The sequence below is a fragment of the Phascolarctos cinereus genome, unplaced genomic scaffold, assembly GCF_003287225.1.
Source record: "Phascolarctos cinereus isolate Bilbo 61053 unplaced genomic scaffold, phaCin_HiC Scaffold_5;HRSCAF=322, whole genome shotgun sequence".
NCBI classification, from domain to species: domain Eukaryota; kingdom Metazoa; phylum Chordata; class Mammalia; order Diprotodontia; family Phascolarctidae; genus Phascolarctos; species Phascolarctos cinereus.
This window is the reverse complement of record NW_027555958.1, coordinates 335349777-335367298: the sequence shown is the minus strand read 5'-3', so window position 1 is coordinate 335367298 and position 17522 is coordinate 335349777. Positions and strand designations below refer to the sequence as shown.

General features: G+C 37.3%; 1 protein-coding gene across 1 annotated transcript in view; it reads left to right on the top strand.

Annotated features, from left to right (window-relative positions):
• Window positions 1-17522, top strand: part of PCNX2 (pecanex 2) — a 363956-nt gene that overhangs the window by 80568 nt on the left and 265866 nt on the right. The window contains 2 exon segments of the mRNA XM_021000480.2: window positions 4291-4459; window positions 14747-14892. Of these exon segments, the coding sequence (XP_020856139.2) occupies window positions 4291-4459; window positions 14747-14892 (315 nt within the window).

Below are 17522 nucleotides of genomic sequence, written 5' to 3'. Positions count from 1 at the left end.
AGCCCAGAAGATATAGAGAAGAGTTTTGTTGTTGTTGTTGTTGTTCATATCCAACTCTCCATGACCCCATCTGGGGTTTTCTTAGCAAGGTTGTGGGGGTGGTTGTCTATTTCCTTCTCCAGATCACTTTATAGATGAGGAAACTGTGGCAAACAAGGCTAAGTGACTTGCCCATGGTCACACAGCTAGTAAGTGTCTGAGGCTAGGTTTCACCTCAGGAAGATGAGTCTTCCTGACTCCAGGCCCAGCAGTCTATCCACTGGGCCATCTAGTTGCCAATAGAGAAGAGTGACAGCCCTCAACAGGTTTGGATGTGATAGGCTGGGTAATAGGAAGCCCTGGTTGTTTTGACAACAGTCACTTATCTAAAACAATGGCAAGATAAGAGTCCAACACTTTAAACACCCAGAGTCTACCGTAGAGCACTTGCAGTTAGTTCATGATCATGTCTTTGGGAAGGGGACTAGATCTGTGATTTCACTGGTATAGGGAATCCCTAGGTAGAGAAGCTTTCTCTGGAAGGGCCAGTCATCACTTCCTCTGCAATTTATAGTCTTAAAAAATTGCCTGTAGCAATGAGATGTCTAATGACTTATCCAGGGTCACACAGCCAGTATGTTTCAGTATCAGGCTGTGAATCCAAGTATTCTTTGATTTAAGGCTGGCTTTCTATATACTATGCCACACTGCCTCTCTCAAATCAGTTGGTGGGATCTTATCTTACTATGTGACCATCGCTTATCCGTTCTTTAAAAAAACAAAGCTTGTTGGCTACCACTTCAAAAATAGGAAATTCTCATTAGGAAACCTTCAAAATATAACATGGTATAAATGTGATACACATGTGTGTCCATATATACAGTATGTGTGTGTGTGTATATAGGCATCTCCTTGAAATGGATGGCGCTTGCATATGCATAAAGAATATATTCAGATGTACTTCTGTACATAATGCAGGTATACAGTGCATATACTATTTACTACAGGTCATTATATGTATATATTCTATGTGGAACATGTATAAAATGAATGTGCATCTTAAATCTGGTCCATCTGTATATGCATGTATGCAGTAGGTTCTGGTTCTAGCCTAGCACATCTGAAAGAATGATGGTTGAAAACAGAAAGAGATGGAGATTTGTTTATATCACAGGACCAACAGCATGCATTTGAAGGTAAAAAGAAAGGTACTGATTTTCTCTTCCCCAGATCAGTTGAGGATTTATTTATTTCTTAGACTCTCCCTTCTCATTCTCAGTTCCACCAATATAGCACCAAATCTAAGGTGTGTCAAATTCCCATTGATTTTGTTCTGCCAATATATAAATGACTCGAGGGAATTTAGCAACTGCCCAGGTACAGAGCTTGACTCCTTTGTATGTCCTCTGTTAGTATTACCTGTGCCCTTTTTTTCCTACCTTCTTCACTTTCACTGTTTTGTGGTTTTTTTATACTCTTTGTTCCTGAATGCTGCTAGAGCTAATAGGGAAAACAGTTGTATATCCAAGTCAAAGAGGCCTCCCAGCTGCCTGTTATTATGAATTGCCCACTGAGCTATAAAGGAATGCTCAGGACGTTCTCCTGTTGTGGGTAATCAGTGGAGTAGGCATGTTAAGAGGCTGGCCCCTGGCATTAACTTTGTGATACCATTTGGACAGATAATGAGTTTGTGTGTGTGGAGAAAGGAAGTAGAATATTTGTGTGGATACTGGAAGGAGAGAAACTGATTAGAGTGATGTAGTATGGTAGCTGAAAGAATATGAATCAAGGATTTTGTTAATTGGAGTTACTTGGGTTCAGAACACTGAGCAATTTGAGGACATGTTTTAGGTGCAGATCTTCTAAAACCTGGGGTCATTTTTAGATGTGGATCCCAGAAGATTTTAATTGCTTTTGAAGATAAGCCTTAATCCTCAGTCTCTTCTCACTCCTAGGCAGAAAGGCAAAAAAAAAAGTCACAGATATTTAGTAACGGAGAGCTTTGTAAGTCAAGTAAGTCAAGCTCTGTACGTGATCAGTTGCCTTGTTTACATATTATCAGTACAAAATCAATAGAAATTTGATACATCTCAGATATGGTGCTTGTTGGTGGAACCAAGAATGAGGAGGGAGAATCTATAAAACAGGTAAAGCCCCAAATAAATTGGAGGAGAGAGAACCTGCACATTTCTTTTTACCCCTGAATGAATGTCATCATTATGAATGTCATATAAGCAAACCTCCTCATTTCTATTCTTTCCATGTCTCTATTTCGACCATAATCCTATGAGATATGCTTTCATTCTAACTTCCAAATCCAGTGCATACATACATACACAGATACACATCTACAGGGTATTCCAAAAGTCCTAGTGTAGTTTAAGTTTAGTAAAGCTTAATTATTAAATTATTATTATAAAATAACATCATTTAATTATATTATTTGATTATTTACATAGAATTATTATCTAATGATTATTAATATTTCAGGTTATTAAAGCTTGAATTACAGTAAGACTTTTGGGACACTTCATATACAAATGAAAAGAAAACTTATTAGATATCAACATCTTGTTAAGGGAAAATATTCTGTTATGGACCACATTTAACATACTTATTCATTTGTATTCATTCACTCTTAGGGAGTGAGGGGAGAGTGAGGATTATGGTGACATATAGAAGCTGGCAGCTATAGCCAGGTATGCCCAGTGAGCTTGAGTATGTGTTGGTACCTATTACTCCCTGGGGTGAGATTCCAATTCTGAGGGCAGTGATGTTGGAACCCTACAGATGTTGGGTATCTGAATGGCCCAGTTTTGTGACTCCACTTGGTAGGAATACCATTTGTTTTACATAGGCTGAGATAGATGCTTTCTCTTTTATCCACATTTCCCTTCCCCTACTTCAACTTTGAGAACCATATCATTGGGGCTGAAACCTACAAATTAATCTCAAATATTCTAGGCCAGCGTTATCTCATACCAGTGATTCAAGTCTATTTTTGGAATATAATGAAGTACTTGTAGCTTATAAAGTGCAACAAAATTACTTTATTTGTAATAAAATATTAAAATAATTGTTTTATTACTGAAAAAAAAAAAAAACAAACAAACCATGCTAGCCACCTCTGCCTCCATATTTACCATGGCAGCAATACTGGATCAGAAAGGCATTTTGCATGGCAGTGAGAATTCTGCTAAACTTCCAGCATCCTAGATCCCCATAGGGTAGGTTTTTATGCTCAGATGACAAGGAATCCATGCTAATGGTTCAAACTCTAGGCCTCTGGACCAACTAAATCCTAAGGACAATATTTGTGTTCCCGTTGCAGGAAACATCTCAGTCTATATAGAACAAAGATTCTTTCTACCACGCTAGTAGCTTCCACCTGGGAGAGAAAGTGCCCAGAACAGCATAAGTCAATATATGAGAAGGTCCATGCCACTTAGGGGAGAACTGAGAACAGTGGAAAAGTAATTAAAGAAAGCAGCCACTCTCCAGCACCATTCCCAGTATGGATGACTTCTTTCTTTATACTTGTAACCCCCCTGCTTATTAAAGTGCCTGACACATAATAGATGCTTAATAAATATGTGTTTATGATTGGTTGTTTGAAGGGATATAGAATTCAATCTACAGTAACTTAACTGTCTGATTTGGGAAAATTTGGTTTCAAGAGGAGAGGTTGGATGGAAAGATATTATCTCAGTTGCTGTGAAGGAAAATGGCAGTGTTTAAAACAGAGTATCACAAGGATTAAACAGCTTCCACAAAGCAAGTACATTCCCAAGATTCCAGGCCACTATTCACAGTTACAAGGAGATAACTTATGACTGTTGATAACTCCCTGCCCATTTAGGTATAAAAAGTTGAGTTTATCTCCTAGGCTACCAGATATTCAGTGGCCCTAAGAGTCAGTGCAACCTGTATGTCATGTAATAATCCTGTTTATAAGCAAGACTATTCCTTTGCTGGCTGAAACTGACTATTATCTTTTGCTGTGGAATGTCTTTTCTATATGCATTATGGTCTGCCCACTGCCAATCTTTAATTCAATTAAACAAGCATTTATTAAATTGCCTACTATGTGAAAGAATCTATTTCTAAGTGCTAGGGTTACAAAGCAAAGATAATAATAATAAAAAACCCCACAATAATCTATGCCCTCAGGGAGCTCATATTCACCAAGGGGGAGATTTCATTCAGCTTACTTTCCCCTGTATGTGTGTGTTACACATGTGTACGTGAACTAAAATAACTTCCAACATTTACAAAACATTATTATTTTTTTCCTGTTTTACCCATTTGTAGTGAAAGACACTTCAGCTCCTCCAGCACCACAACTTCTGCCAGTCAAGAACCATCTTCTGGGGAGCCAGCATTGAGTGCCCTCCAACAGCAGCTTTTACTCATGGTGGCTCGGAGGACCCAGTCGGAAACCCCACGGGTACACTGTAATATCACTGCTCCTAATATTCCAGTAGGTCATATTCTTTAACTATGGGATTATGGTGGTGTTTCTTGAAAAGCTAGCCAAAGTGGATCCTATCCCTCTAATGGTAGTAGCTACATTGCATTTCTGTGATGTTTTCCCACTCTAGTTCAGTAGAGGGCACTCCACTTATGTATGGTGAGAAGAAAGAACTATGTTTAGACCAGAGCTTCCCAAATTAATTTGCCTGTGGAAAACTTTCAGATTTGAAATAGATTGATGGAACCCATAAAGTTGATCTGGGGTCATAAGACATGGAATATCCTTAGGGCAGAAAATACCAGTTATTTTTATACTAAAAAGTTGTTGCATATCATAAACACTTTAGATGTAATTCTATATTTAATAGAGGGGAAATGGAAATGTTGAAAATTTTTCATTTACCTCCTCTTCACATTATCTAATACAACAGGGCTCTATGGAACACAATTTGAGAAATATGGGTTTAGATTTTTTATATGTGCTTTGGTTGTTGCTGTGATTACTATTTCCAGTAACCTCATTCTGTATCCATTAGCATAAAATATACTCATATTTGTTACTAGTTCCTTAAATGTAATCACTTTGCAGCAACTCATTTAACCTAGATCAACCAGTGTCAACCCTGCCTTTCTCCTCTACGGTGATTTTTTTTCTTTCTATTCTTTCTTTTTTTTTTCCTCCCAGATACAGACAGGATATGTTGGAGATCATCTTAGAGGGAAGGAACTAACATTAAAAGGGAATGAGAAAGATTTCTTATGAAAGGTGGGATTTGAGCTGGGACTTGAGGGAAGCCAAAAGATTGAGATGAGGAGGGAGAGAATTCCAGGCGTGGACGACAAATAGTGAAAATGCTTAGAGTTAAGAGATGAAGTATATTGTCGGAAGAATAGCAAGGATGTTTATGTGACTAGGTCAGAAAGTACACAGGGCAGGGGTGTAGGTAGAGAGGAGTAACATGTAGGAAGTTTGGAAAGGTAGGACAGGGCCAGGTTATGAAGGGCATCGAATATCAGAGGATTGATCCTGGAGGTTATAGGAAGCTACTGAAGTTTGTTTATTGCCTAGGAGGTGACATGATCAGACATGTGCTTTAGGTAGATCAATCTGACAGGCAAGTTGAGGATGAACTAAAGTGGGGAGATACTTAAGGCAGGGAGACGAACCAGCAGTTCATTACAATAATCCTGATGTAAGGTGTTGAGGGCCTGCAATAGGGTGTTTGCATTGTCAGAGGAGAGAAAGGCATATGTATCAGAGATATTAAGAAGGTACAAATGACAAGGTTTGAGCACTGATTGGGTATGGGGGACATGAGAGAGAGTAAAGAGTTAAGGATTACCTATATGTTGTGAGCCTGGATGACTGAGAGAATGGTTATGCCTTTGATAGAGGGAAAACAAATTTTATCAAAAATGAAAAGGGAGAATCTTTGGGTCAAGTGATAGGAGTACTTCAGTCACTTTATTTGAATGATTTCAAATCCCTTCCCAAAATTGTTGTATTAATTCACAGCTCCACCAACAATGCTTTTAGAATACCTGTCTTTCCACACACTTTTGATATTGATAATTCCCATATTTTGTTGCCGTGGCCAATTTTCTAGGTGTGAGGTGAAACCTTCCCGTTAAGGAAAACTGTTCTGTAATATCTATTGGAAATAACTTGGTCCTGCATCATCATCATAAAATTTTCCATTTCAACAAAGAAATCCAATGACTCAGTTATTTGTTCAACACATTGTTGCCTGAGTTCATGAGAATGTCACCTGTGGAGGGGAACCTTTGAATTCTACTCTTAGACCTTTTCCATTTCATAGGCTCCATCCAGTTATATTTGACAAATCCAATACCACATATCTATTACCAATCTTTATGAAGACTGCTTCATGAAATGCTATATGCTTGATCTAAAAGTATTACAAGTTTTATTTATCATATTCTTTAAGAATGTCTCTTACCTCTCCCCCTCCTTTTTGTCAAGGAAGTGTTATTAATTTTTCCATAGCTACCTTAGGGTAACATACCCTTCTCCTTCTCTTTATTAATATTGTATGAATTTTTATTAGGATACTTTCCAAATCTGCTGCAGTACTCAATATAGTTCCTAAAGTATAAATTAAGACTTGTATTGTATAAGTTTTATTTGCTTTAAATATGTTCTTCCCATTCATATTTGACTTGAGGATGCCAGTTTGTCTTTTTATGTATTCAGTCACAATCTTTCCTTGATATCTTTTTGATCAACGTCTTAGGCTTGGAGGTGATCAATTTCATTCGATGATTTAATGTGCCTTCGAGATTCAAGTTTGCAGCCTTCGATCTCTATATTTCTTTTGCATACATTAAGAATTTTGTATTTTTGGAATCTTTTAAATATCATTTATATATCGTTTATATACCATTGGAGATAGATTCCATGAGGTGTTTTTCAGTGGAGCCATATAGCTTGATGTAACCCTTGAAAATCAAATGCTTAATAAGACATTGTAGTTGGATTCATCATCATCATTGTTATTATTATTATTTCCTTCTCTTCTTCTGACCTGAAATTTCACTGGCATGTGGAATTCCATTCCTGAAACTCCTCCCACCCCAATACAGAATGGCAGTTTGACTATAATTTGTAGTCTCAGATGATTGTCCAAGACACTAAGAGATTAAGTGACTTGCCCAGGATCACACAATCACCACGGATGAGAGGCAAGTCTTGAACCTTCCTGACTTTAAGGTCAGTCCTATATCATCCCTGCCATATTGCCTTTCATTATTTTCCTTATCGTTATTGTTCAGTCCAGAGTTTTGTTATCTATACCTATAGCTTTCTCCCCCTGGATCTCTTACTTCTTGTAAAATCATCTTTGCTTTTGTCTGAGGAATCTATCTTATCGGTACTATTAAAAACATGTCATGATATCTCCATCACTAACACATGGGCCTACAATCACGGTGTTTATCAGCTTGTAACCATACTTCTATTTTCATTTTTTTCATGGTGTATGAAGAAGTGTCCTTTAGCATTTTAAGATTTTTTGCTAGGCTATTTGGGAAAGGGCTTACTCCAAAAACCACAAATCATTAGAAGATAACATTTTACTGATATGATTGAGGCAGCAAAGTGGGACAATGGCCAGAGTGCTGGACCTGAAGTCAGAAAGACCTGAGTTCAAATCCATTCTCAGACATTTACTGGCTACTAGCTGTAGGATCCTGGGCTGAAAGTCACTTAACCTCTGTTTATCTGTTTTCCCAACTGAAAACTGGGTATAATAATAGTACTTACTTCCTGGAGTTGTGGTGAGGATCCAAGGAGATAATATTTGTAAAGTGCTTAGCACAGTGCTTGAAACATAGTAGTGCTTAATAAATGCTTGTTCCCTTCCCCCATGATCAACTACTCCTTAATGTTTGACTTTGAAGAGAATTCATTTATCAAGCAATGGTTTAAAAAATGTGTCTTTAATATTTTAACATTGAAAGTCCCATATAGTCTCTGAATGATAGATCAACTTTTTCATGGAACCTCCTCTGTGACAATATTTCTTATTATGCATAATACCACAGCAAAGTAAAATCGGGGGTTGAGAAAATGGTTTAAAAAAACATATAGAACTAGCTTAGTAGTCCTCTTTGCTCAGTAAAACTGAACTCTCCTCAATTAAACCTATTACTTTGAAAATTATTTTCCATTTAATGTAACAGAAAAGGGGATAGAACATTGTAAGTAAGGTGAATTTTAGTGCATGCAAAATGGATTTTTTGTTATTCTTTCTTAGAGTTTTCTTCCCAGGATCCATAGCCATAACAATCTCTACTTCCCAGGTGTTAGATTTGAGTTCTTATGATGACGGTTCAGAAAAGTTTCTACTGTACAGTCACTAGATATAGGGGGAAGTGATGTGAAATTGTGAGGCTATTTCTGGCAACATGCCTTCTTTGTCTGTTGCCCTATAAAGCAAGTGGGCACTGGTCAGTGACTGGGGACCTCCTTAGGGGTGAATGTGCAGGCTGGAATGCTGTGCGTACCTTGATCAGCTCCCATCAAGGCTTGGGAAAGGGAATCTGCGTATTTGCCTCAACCAGGCCCCATTGAGGCTTGAGGGGATTTAGGGCAGTGCATAAGTTGTGCTGGTCTCGATTTACCCCACTGAGAGGAGGGGTAGCTGCCTCCCCTGTATGGCCCCTGCGAGGAGGGTTGTTAGGGAATTCTGTAGCAAACTCTCTTTAAGAAGACTACACTAGAATAAAGGAATGTTATTTAACCCCTTATTATGACTCCTTTCCTGTCTTCCTGTCTGACCAGATCAAAAGTGAACCTGCTAGTGAGAGAGGTGCTGGAAGCCCTCCTGTGTCTCTTTCCTAAGAAATAGTGTAGTCATTGTGTTTACTTGTCCAACAAACATTCACATTTCTTATGTGTGTGTGTGTGTATAAACTTGCACTTTGTAAACAACATATACATGAGTAATATCTTTCAAAATTCTAGGATGATCAAAATTTCTAATCACTGAAAGTGCCTGCAATGCAAAAACATGAAGAAAGTCAACTGCTTCCTTCTTCTGCTTAAATCCTAGGGGAAACAATTCGCTGGCCCCTGCCAGAAGAGAAATTGTCAATACCAAGTGATTTCTTCACCATCATAAAATTGTTCAGAGGATAGAATGTGCTCAGAAATTAGTTCTCTGAATATTCCATAAAATTCTCTTCATAATTTTTTTTATCTTTTTTTCACTTTGTTCAGCCATTTAATACTGTCTCTCATCTTGAAATAGCAAAGCCATCCTTCTGAAAATCCATACATCTCAGTTAACAATATTTTCTCATAAAAACATTTTGTCTTCAGTGAATACTGGGTCACTGATAGGAGATCTTCAGTTCTTTTAATTGGGAACTACTCAAATAACATAATTCAGCTGGCCTGATTCATAGAGAGATTCATCATTTGGCACTGATCTGTATTTGGATGATTTAAGAATCTACAAAGTAATAGAGCACCTGCCCTTTCAGAGTTCTTTTATCATTTAGGGCAGATAAATCAATCAACAAATATTATTCAGCACCCAGTATCTATCACTGGGGATACAGAAACAAAAATGAAACAGTTTTTGTCTTAAGGAGCTCACTTTCTATCAGAGGAGACAGTATCTATGCATGTAAGCATATGCAAAATAAATGCTTAAGATAATTTTTTTCAGAGTGAGGCATTAATAGCTGGGGAAGACCTCATGCAAGAGATACTATATGAGTTGAGATTTGAGGGAAGCTAGAGTCATGTGCAATGTCCATTTTCACATTAAAGGTTTAGCACAATTATTTAATGATTCCTCCCTTATCCTCTCATTGGAGGAAGTTTGGCATCAATATCAGGATATGGTTTTTGATGACACACTACTTATATGTACTCACTTTGTAGCTTGGTATATCACTGTAGTTTGAAAGTATCACTGCAACATTCTTTCATACTTTATACTGTGAATCTCCTCTCCTGCCCTCATTTGCTGACCTCTTCTGATCAGCATCCCATCAGCATGTCATAATGATGCCTCTGAGAACAATAAAATGCAACCCAGAGAGCTGCTTATTCCACCGCTACTCTCCTCCCTTCCCCAGATTGAAGAGCTGTCTAACTTCTTTCTCTTCATCCCTGGGTTTCTTTTTCCTCCAGTTAGAGTATCTGTTGCTTGCTGCCCCCATCACTCTTCTTAACTGTCACAAGTTCGGATGTTCTCATTACTGGCATCTGTTGGTCCCTTCCCTTTCCTTTTTTTCACTTTTCTTTGTTCTAGTTTCTTTGGTCACTTGTCACTTCTTCCTGCTTTTCAGCACAGAAAGGCTGACCTTTATAGTCAACACCAGTCAATCAGAGAATTCCTTTTCTTTTGTTCAGGTAACTCACCAATCACAGCATATCAAGTATGACCTTCAAGTCTTCAGCTCTTGTCAGCTGTTAGGTATTTCTTGGCCCTCAAGAGGTGCTTCTTTACCTACAAAGGGATTTGGGAGATATGTCTTAACACTTTCTCATTTCCCATTCCTACTTCTGGGGCAAGAGCTATCCCAGAAACTTGAAGGTGCTGAGAATTGTATTTCAGATAACTGAACTTTGATTGTACTTTACTTCTGTATTGAAATGGAATTTCTGCCAAGAACAGAATTAATAACAGCAAGCAGTTATGCATGTCTTTGAGGTTAACAAAGCACTTTATAAGGTGTCTCATTAGATCCTCATTACAACTCTGTGCAGTAGATGTTGTGACTATTCTCTGTATAGAAGAGGAAGCTGAGGCTGACATGGCACTGGGGTTAGCCCATTGAACCTGGAGTCTGGAAGAACTGATATCACACTCATCCTCAGACACTTTCTAACTGTGTGACCCTAGACAAGTCACTTACTGCCTGTCTGCTTTAGTTTTTCTCATCTGCAAAATGGGGATAATAATAGCACCTTGATTTCTTGTGAGGATAAAATGAGATAATAACTATAAAAATACTTTGCAAACCTTCAGTCACAATATTAATGAGAATGATGATGATGATGATGATGATGATGATGATGATGATGATGATGAAGATGTTGATGGTAGTGGTGGTATAAATTGCTTAGAGACAGACAACTAGGAGGTATTTTAGGCAGGATTCCAACTCAGGTTTTCCTGACTTCAAATTCAACTATGCCACCTAAATGAAATAAGCAATATCTCACTTATTCAGAGGTGACATCTTCCACAACTTCATCTCTCTAAAAGATAAACTAGAATCTGAAAGGAAGCAATGGAGGCCTCTGAGAGGCTATAATAGCTGTCACTAACATATGAACTAAATTCATGTAATTTGCTCACATCAGAGCTTCTCAGACCCTCATTCACAGCCTGTTAACTTTTATTTTCATGAAATTCTAGCAAGTTTTTATATTGCTTCCTAGTATGCAGCAGATTAGAAACAAGAAATTAAAATTCGAACTGGGAAGATTCAGCAACATAAAGGGACAACAGCTGATAATTTGACAGGAATTCGACAAATTTAAATCAACTCAGAATTTTAAGGTTTTATTAATGTTGGCGTCACTGTGCTAGGTGCTGGTAATAGTGACAAAATAAAATAATTCCTGACCACAAGAAGCTTGCATTCTACATAGAAAGACTCTATTTAAAATTAAACAAAAGATACTCAAAACCTATAGAGACCTTGGTCTATTAAAGGTAGGGATGAAAAGTTCTGAGATACTTCCAGAGTAAGGCAAAATAAAGTTGCTGACATTCATGGCGAGTAGTATGAAACAACAAAGAAATATCAATTTTTATTTAATATGTATGATTTAAGAAGTCAGAGAAGTAGGTAGTATATTTTAGGAATTTGCCATCCATAAAGGTTAAACTAAAATGAGTTATGATATTTAAAATAATAAACTTTTGTTATCTGGAAAATTGACTTTGTAAAATGGAGAATGAGATGATTACTGTAGTTCAGAGAGCATTTCAAGCATTCTCTGATTCAAATTCAGTACATCTATCAGACATTTATCTCTATTATGAAGTTGGGAAGTCAAAGGTCAGAAAAACTGAGTCATTTATCCCAGGTATTGTTGCTTATTCTACTACTGTGTCCCTTTAATACTATCTCACCATGGAAATTTGCCAACTCTGTTGTTTATGAGGCAGACATTTCTTTAGCTCTTCCTATATCTCTGTTCAACATTTTATTGTTCAGATGTTTCAGTCATATCTGACTCTTCATGACTCCATTTGGGGTTTCCTTATCAAAGACGCTGGAGTGGTTCGTCATTTCCTTCTCCAGTTCATTTGACAGATGAGGAACTGAGACAAACAGGGTTAAGTGACATGTCCGAGGCCAGATTTGAATTCAGAAAGGTGAGTCTTCCTCACATCAAGCAGGGAGACTCTATCCACTGTGCCACCTAGCTGCCCTAGCTTAGAGTTAGCCTAAATTCAATGGCTGAATGAGCAAAAGTATACTCCCAGGCAATAGAAATGCTCAATCACATTTCAGCTATGTACTAGAGCAACTTACTACTTGAATAAGGGATAAAACCTTCTGTAATGTTAAGCCTCCTTAGACTCTTGGGATACTAGAAATATGAAAGACATCTATTTCAACTATTTTAAAAATGAAGAAACTGAAGCCCCTGGTGATCTGAATATCATTGCCCACCTTTGTGTGTTTTATTAATTTTTTATATTAGAGTTTCTTAAAGTGGGTCATATTTCTCAGTCAGTCAACAAATATTATTTAACACTTACTATATGCCAGGCACAGGTCAGGAGATATAAAGCAAGGCAGAACCATCACTACCTTCAAGGAGGTTACATTTAAGCGGGAAAGACGACATATAAATCACTAGACACAAAATGAGATGCATAAAGAGTTAATGGAAGATCATCTAAAAGGAGGAGGTTGCCTGCAGATGGTGGGCTTTGAACTGAGTCTTTTGGAAGCCAGGGAAACTAAGAAACAGAAGTGAAGGAGCAGGCATGCAGGGGAAAGATGATTGAAAAGCTAAGGTGGGGAGTGGTATATCATGTCCAAGGAAAACCTGGTAGGCCACTGTAGGTAGACTGTGGAGTGCATGATGGAGAGCAAAGTCGAAGAAGACTAGAACTCTTTAGAAAGTGGCCAGGTTTTGAAGAGCTTTAAATACCAAACAGAGAAGTCTATATTTTATTCTAGACACAAAAAATAGGGAACCATGGGAGCTTGTGGAACAAGGGACTGAAATGATGAAACCTATACTTTAGAAGACTCACATTGGTAGTTGAATAAAGGATGGATTGGAGTAGAGAGAGTTCCAGACCTGACTATTGGCAGTTAGCTAGCATAGTCCCATGGGTGGCTCAATGGTCACTGAACCTGGAGTCAAGAAGACTTGAGTTCCAATCCAGCCTCAGACACTTCCTAGCTATGTAACCATGAGCAAATCATTTCTGTGTGCCTCAGTTTCCTCAACTGTTAAGTGGGGATGGTAATAGCACCTACCTCCCAGAGTTATTGTGAGGTTAAAAAATTTTTTAAATGCTTAGCATAATGCCTGAAAATAGTAGGTGTTTCATAAATGCTTCTTTCCCCTTCCTTTGCTCCCCAAGGAGACTGGTAAGAAGGTAGTTGCCTTCTAAGGGAGAGGTGATGAGTGCCTGAACTATGGTAGTTAACGTATGAGTGTAGAGAAAGAAATGTGTGTGAGAGATGTTGGAAAGGTAGAAATGACAAAACTTGGCAATAGATCAGCTATGAGGAGTGAAAGTGTGGAGTAAATGATGATATCAGGGTTGAAGTCTGAAATTGGAGGATGGTGGTGCTCTTGACAATAATAAAATAGTTAAGGAGAGAACAAAGATAATGAGTTTTGTTTGGGATGTGTTGAATTTGAAAAGCTTGCTAGTTATCTGTTTCAAGATGTCCAGAAGATAGTTGGGGATGGCTGATTATTATAGCTCAGGAGAGAGACTAGGGCTTGTACTTTCTACTCCCCAGGAGTGTAGCAAGGAAAACAATTTTTCAACCTTAAAGTATTACATATGTTTAATTTGTTATATTTGCATGTATTTTTTTTGGTTCTATCTTAAATTTACTTATGAGTGAACATGTAACCCCCAATGGAATTTAAGTTCCTTGAAGTTCCTTGAACAGAGGCTGTCTCATTTTTTGTATTTATGTTCCCAGCACCTAGTATCTGGAACACAGCAAATATTGAATAAATATTTGTTTATGGATTACATATTAATTAAATGTTTTTCCCATTAAGCGTTGAAGTTTTCTACTATCTCCACTAAACATTAACTCAAATCTTATAGCAATGGATTATTTGGTGATTGAAGAATACACCAGCAGTGTTCAGTTTCTAGATCCTGCCAGACTGAAAAGGTTTTGTTGGTGTAGTACTTATACTGACAAAAATCACAGATCTTTAAAGCATTGAAATATGTAAATGAAATGTCTTGCTGGATTTTCACAGCAAATCCTACAAAGTATTCTGTTGCCAAATTCTCATTTTATGCAAAATTGTTTTTGTTTGCAATTTCTGCCTTTAATTAACAGTGATATGTTGATGTGATGTATTATTGGCATGATTTCAGGTATGTATCATTAGGTCTACAGAAAATTAGTTGCATTGGTAAGAAATATCCTCCCATCAATTAGAACCCTTTTCTTAACATCCATTTTGAGAACATGTTCATATAATATTCTGAAACTGAACATCTGCTTTTCACATTTGAAAGTTTGAATTTCTGATCGTAACAATAATATGTCAACGTGATATCATATCTTTTCTATTTAAAAGCATCTAAGTCAAGATCTGGAAGAGTCTTCATGCTCCTCAGCCCCCAAAAAATTTAACCGAGAGCAGTTCTACAAATTTATCATTTTTCCTGGCAAGTGGATTAAAGTCTGGTATGATCGACTTACCTTGTTGGCACTGCTGGATCGGTAAGCCTGTACATCACTAAGATGTACAACAGAAGTACCTGATGAGTGGTGTACAGCTGTATCTCACTTAAAAGAAAAGTACAAGATGCTTCTGGGAACCCCAGGAATGTTCAAAAACGATATGCCTCCATTGCTAGAAACTCAAAACCTAGGCAAAAGGATCATTAAAATTTAAGAAATCATGTATTTAGTAATTAGTGCAGGATATTTGGCAATAGAACTTTCTAGAATCAATTTGGGCAGTGTGGTTTGGTCTGTCAATGATATTCTACAGTACTTTCTGATCAGAAAGAATCTTGCACACCTTTTTGGCTTCAGGTTCCCCATCTGCAAATAGAGGGCAAAGGACTTTGAGTGGTCTGAAGAAAGGCACTCTGTAAATCAGTCAGATTGTGAGGTTTTCCCCTTGATTTTTCTAAGCATTTTCTAGAGCAGCCTTCTGCTTCATGCAATTAATTCTAGGTTCAGCTTCTGAGTCTGTGATATCTTTGATCTATTTCATCCTTGAAGAGAGGTTTGAATATTTTTTGCAAAAATGTTTGGCAACCCAGCAGCATCATAGTAAAGAGAAGTGCTTGACATGGGGAGTGTGAAGAAGGGACCTGGGGACAAAGGAAAGTGTTATGCCATTTTTTGGTGGAGAGGGAAGAGCCTTAAATTTGCTGTCTCACTTTTGAGAAGATGAAATGACTAAAATTTTCCTTTGACCTATTTCTCATTGGTTCATTGCTTTTTTCCTTCCTTGAACCTAAAGACCAAAATGGGAGGTAGATAGGCAGTTGACAAACTGGAAAAACAAACTCAAGTTGTCTTGTATGCATATAGTTGTTTACATATTGTCTTTCCTCTTAATTTTACTTTTAATTTACACTGTATATATCTTATACATACAACATGTTGAATATTATCTCCCTTATTAGAATATGAACTCCTTAGGGACAGAGAGCATAGTTTACCTGTTGGGTTTTTTTTAGTGGGAGGAGTGGGGATTAGCATAGTTTTTGGCATATAGTTAGCATTTAATAAATACTTCTTGATGACAGTGAAGAAGAGAGGAGGGGAGAAAAGGAAGAGAAGGGGGAGGGGAAAGAAGGAGAAGGAGAAAAATGAGGAAGATCAATAAGAAGAAAAGGAGGAAGAGGAAGAAGAGGAGGAGCAGGAGGAGAATTGACAGCAACAACAATCTTTTCATCTTTATTTTCCACATTTTCAGAAAGAAGGCAAAGGGCTTTGAGTGGTCTGGACAAAGGTATTCTGTAAATCAACCAGACGGTGAGGTTTCCCCTTGACTTTCCTGAGGATTTGCTAGATTACCCTTTGGCTCCTCATGTACTTCCAGGTTCAGTTTGTGATAATGGTGGTGGTAATTTAAGGTAGAGATGGAAACATTCTAGTGTCTCAGTTAGTTTTCTTCTCCACATCAAAGGATAGAAAAGATAGCAATACGAATGTAAAGGTAACTGTTGTGGGTGAATTGATTTCCTGATTATAATACTGTTTTGCAAATACATGATGCTATTACTAAACCTATCCAGGAAAATGCTAAGATTTCTTAGTTAAATACCAACCAGGAGGCAATGCAGCAAAGGCTGAATGCTTGTTCAGTTGTATCATGTCCCCCCAGTGACTACTCTTTTCAGTAGTCTTTAATTGTGAGATCACATACTTAAAAAAAAAGTACTACAAAATTAGGATTGTAAATATCAGTACTGAAATGTCAGAAAATAGAATGGTAATGGTCCTCTTAGCAATACCAAGTTTCCCAAGGGATACTCACTTAAAATGAATGTTTAACACTTAACTAATAATCCAAGATAATACATTATCCTTGAACATTCCATGTAAGCATGTGATGTTCATTCAATATTAATTTTGAGTTTTTCAATATTCGCATAACCAGCCTTAATCTTTCATCTATATAGACATTTTTATGTGTTTTCTAAGTTCATTTAAAAATTCACAAAGCCAAAAGGACACATTTTGCTCAGAAATTTAAAACATAAAACCTGAGTTTGTTAAAAATAAAAACTTTATAAAGGAGAATGTTTACTGTTGTTAACCTTCATAGCTTTAGTCAATGTAGTATAGTGGAAAGAATGCTAGTATTTTTTGAGACAGTCAAGTGAAGAAGCGTTTTATTAAGTGCCTAGTACTTGCCAGGCACTGGGCTAAAGAACTGGGAATATGAAGAAAGGCAAAACACAGTCCCTGCTTTTAAGATGTTTATAATTTAATGGGACATATAACATGTAAACAACTATAGATAAATAAGATATGCATGTAGAACTGGAGCTACTTCCCAATACCCACTTGAATTGGCAGGCTAGGTCCACAGAGAGAAGTTGACTGCTCCCTTTGGGATTATTATCATGAGCCTGCAATAGTATGTTCCTCATTAATTACAACTCACTCAGACTTAGCTTTCAGAAAAGGATATTAATTGAGATAGTATAGTAAGACTATTGGTACAAAAACATTTCCCCCCACCCCAGAAAAAAAAAGCAACCTGTGATGCACTTTTCCACAAGTGCATATGTAATCCAGGGGAAAGAGCTCATGGCTTAAAGAACCTATGTGACCACAGTGTTAACTCACAGCTACAGCTTTGAGAAGGCCTTTTATCTATGCTA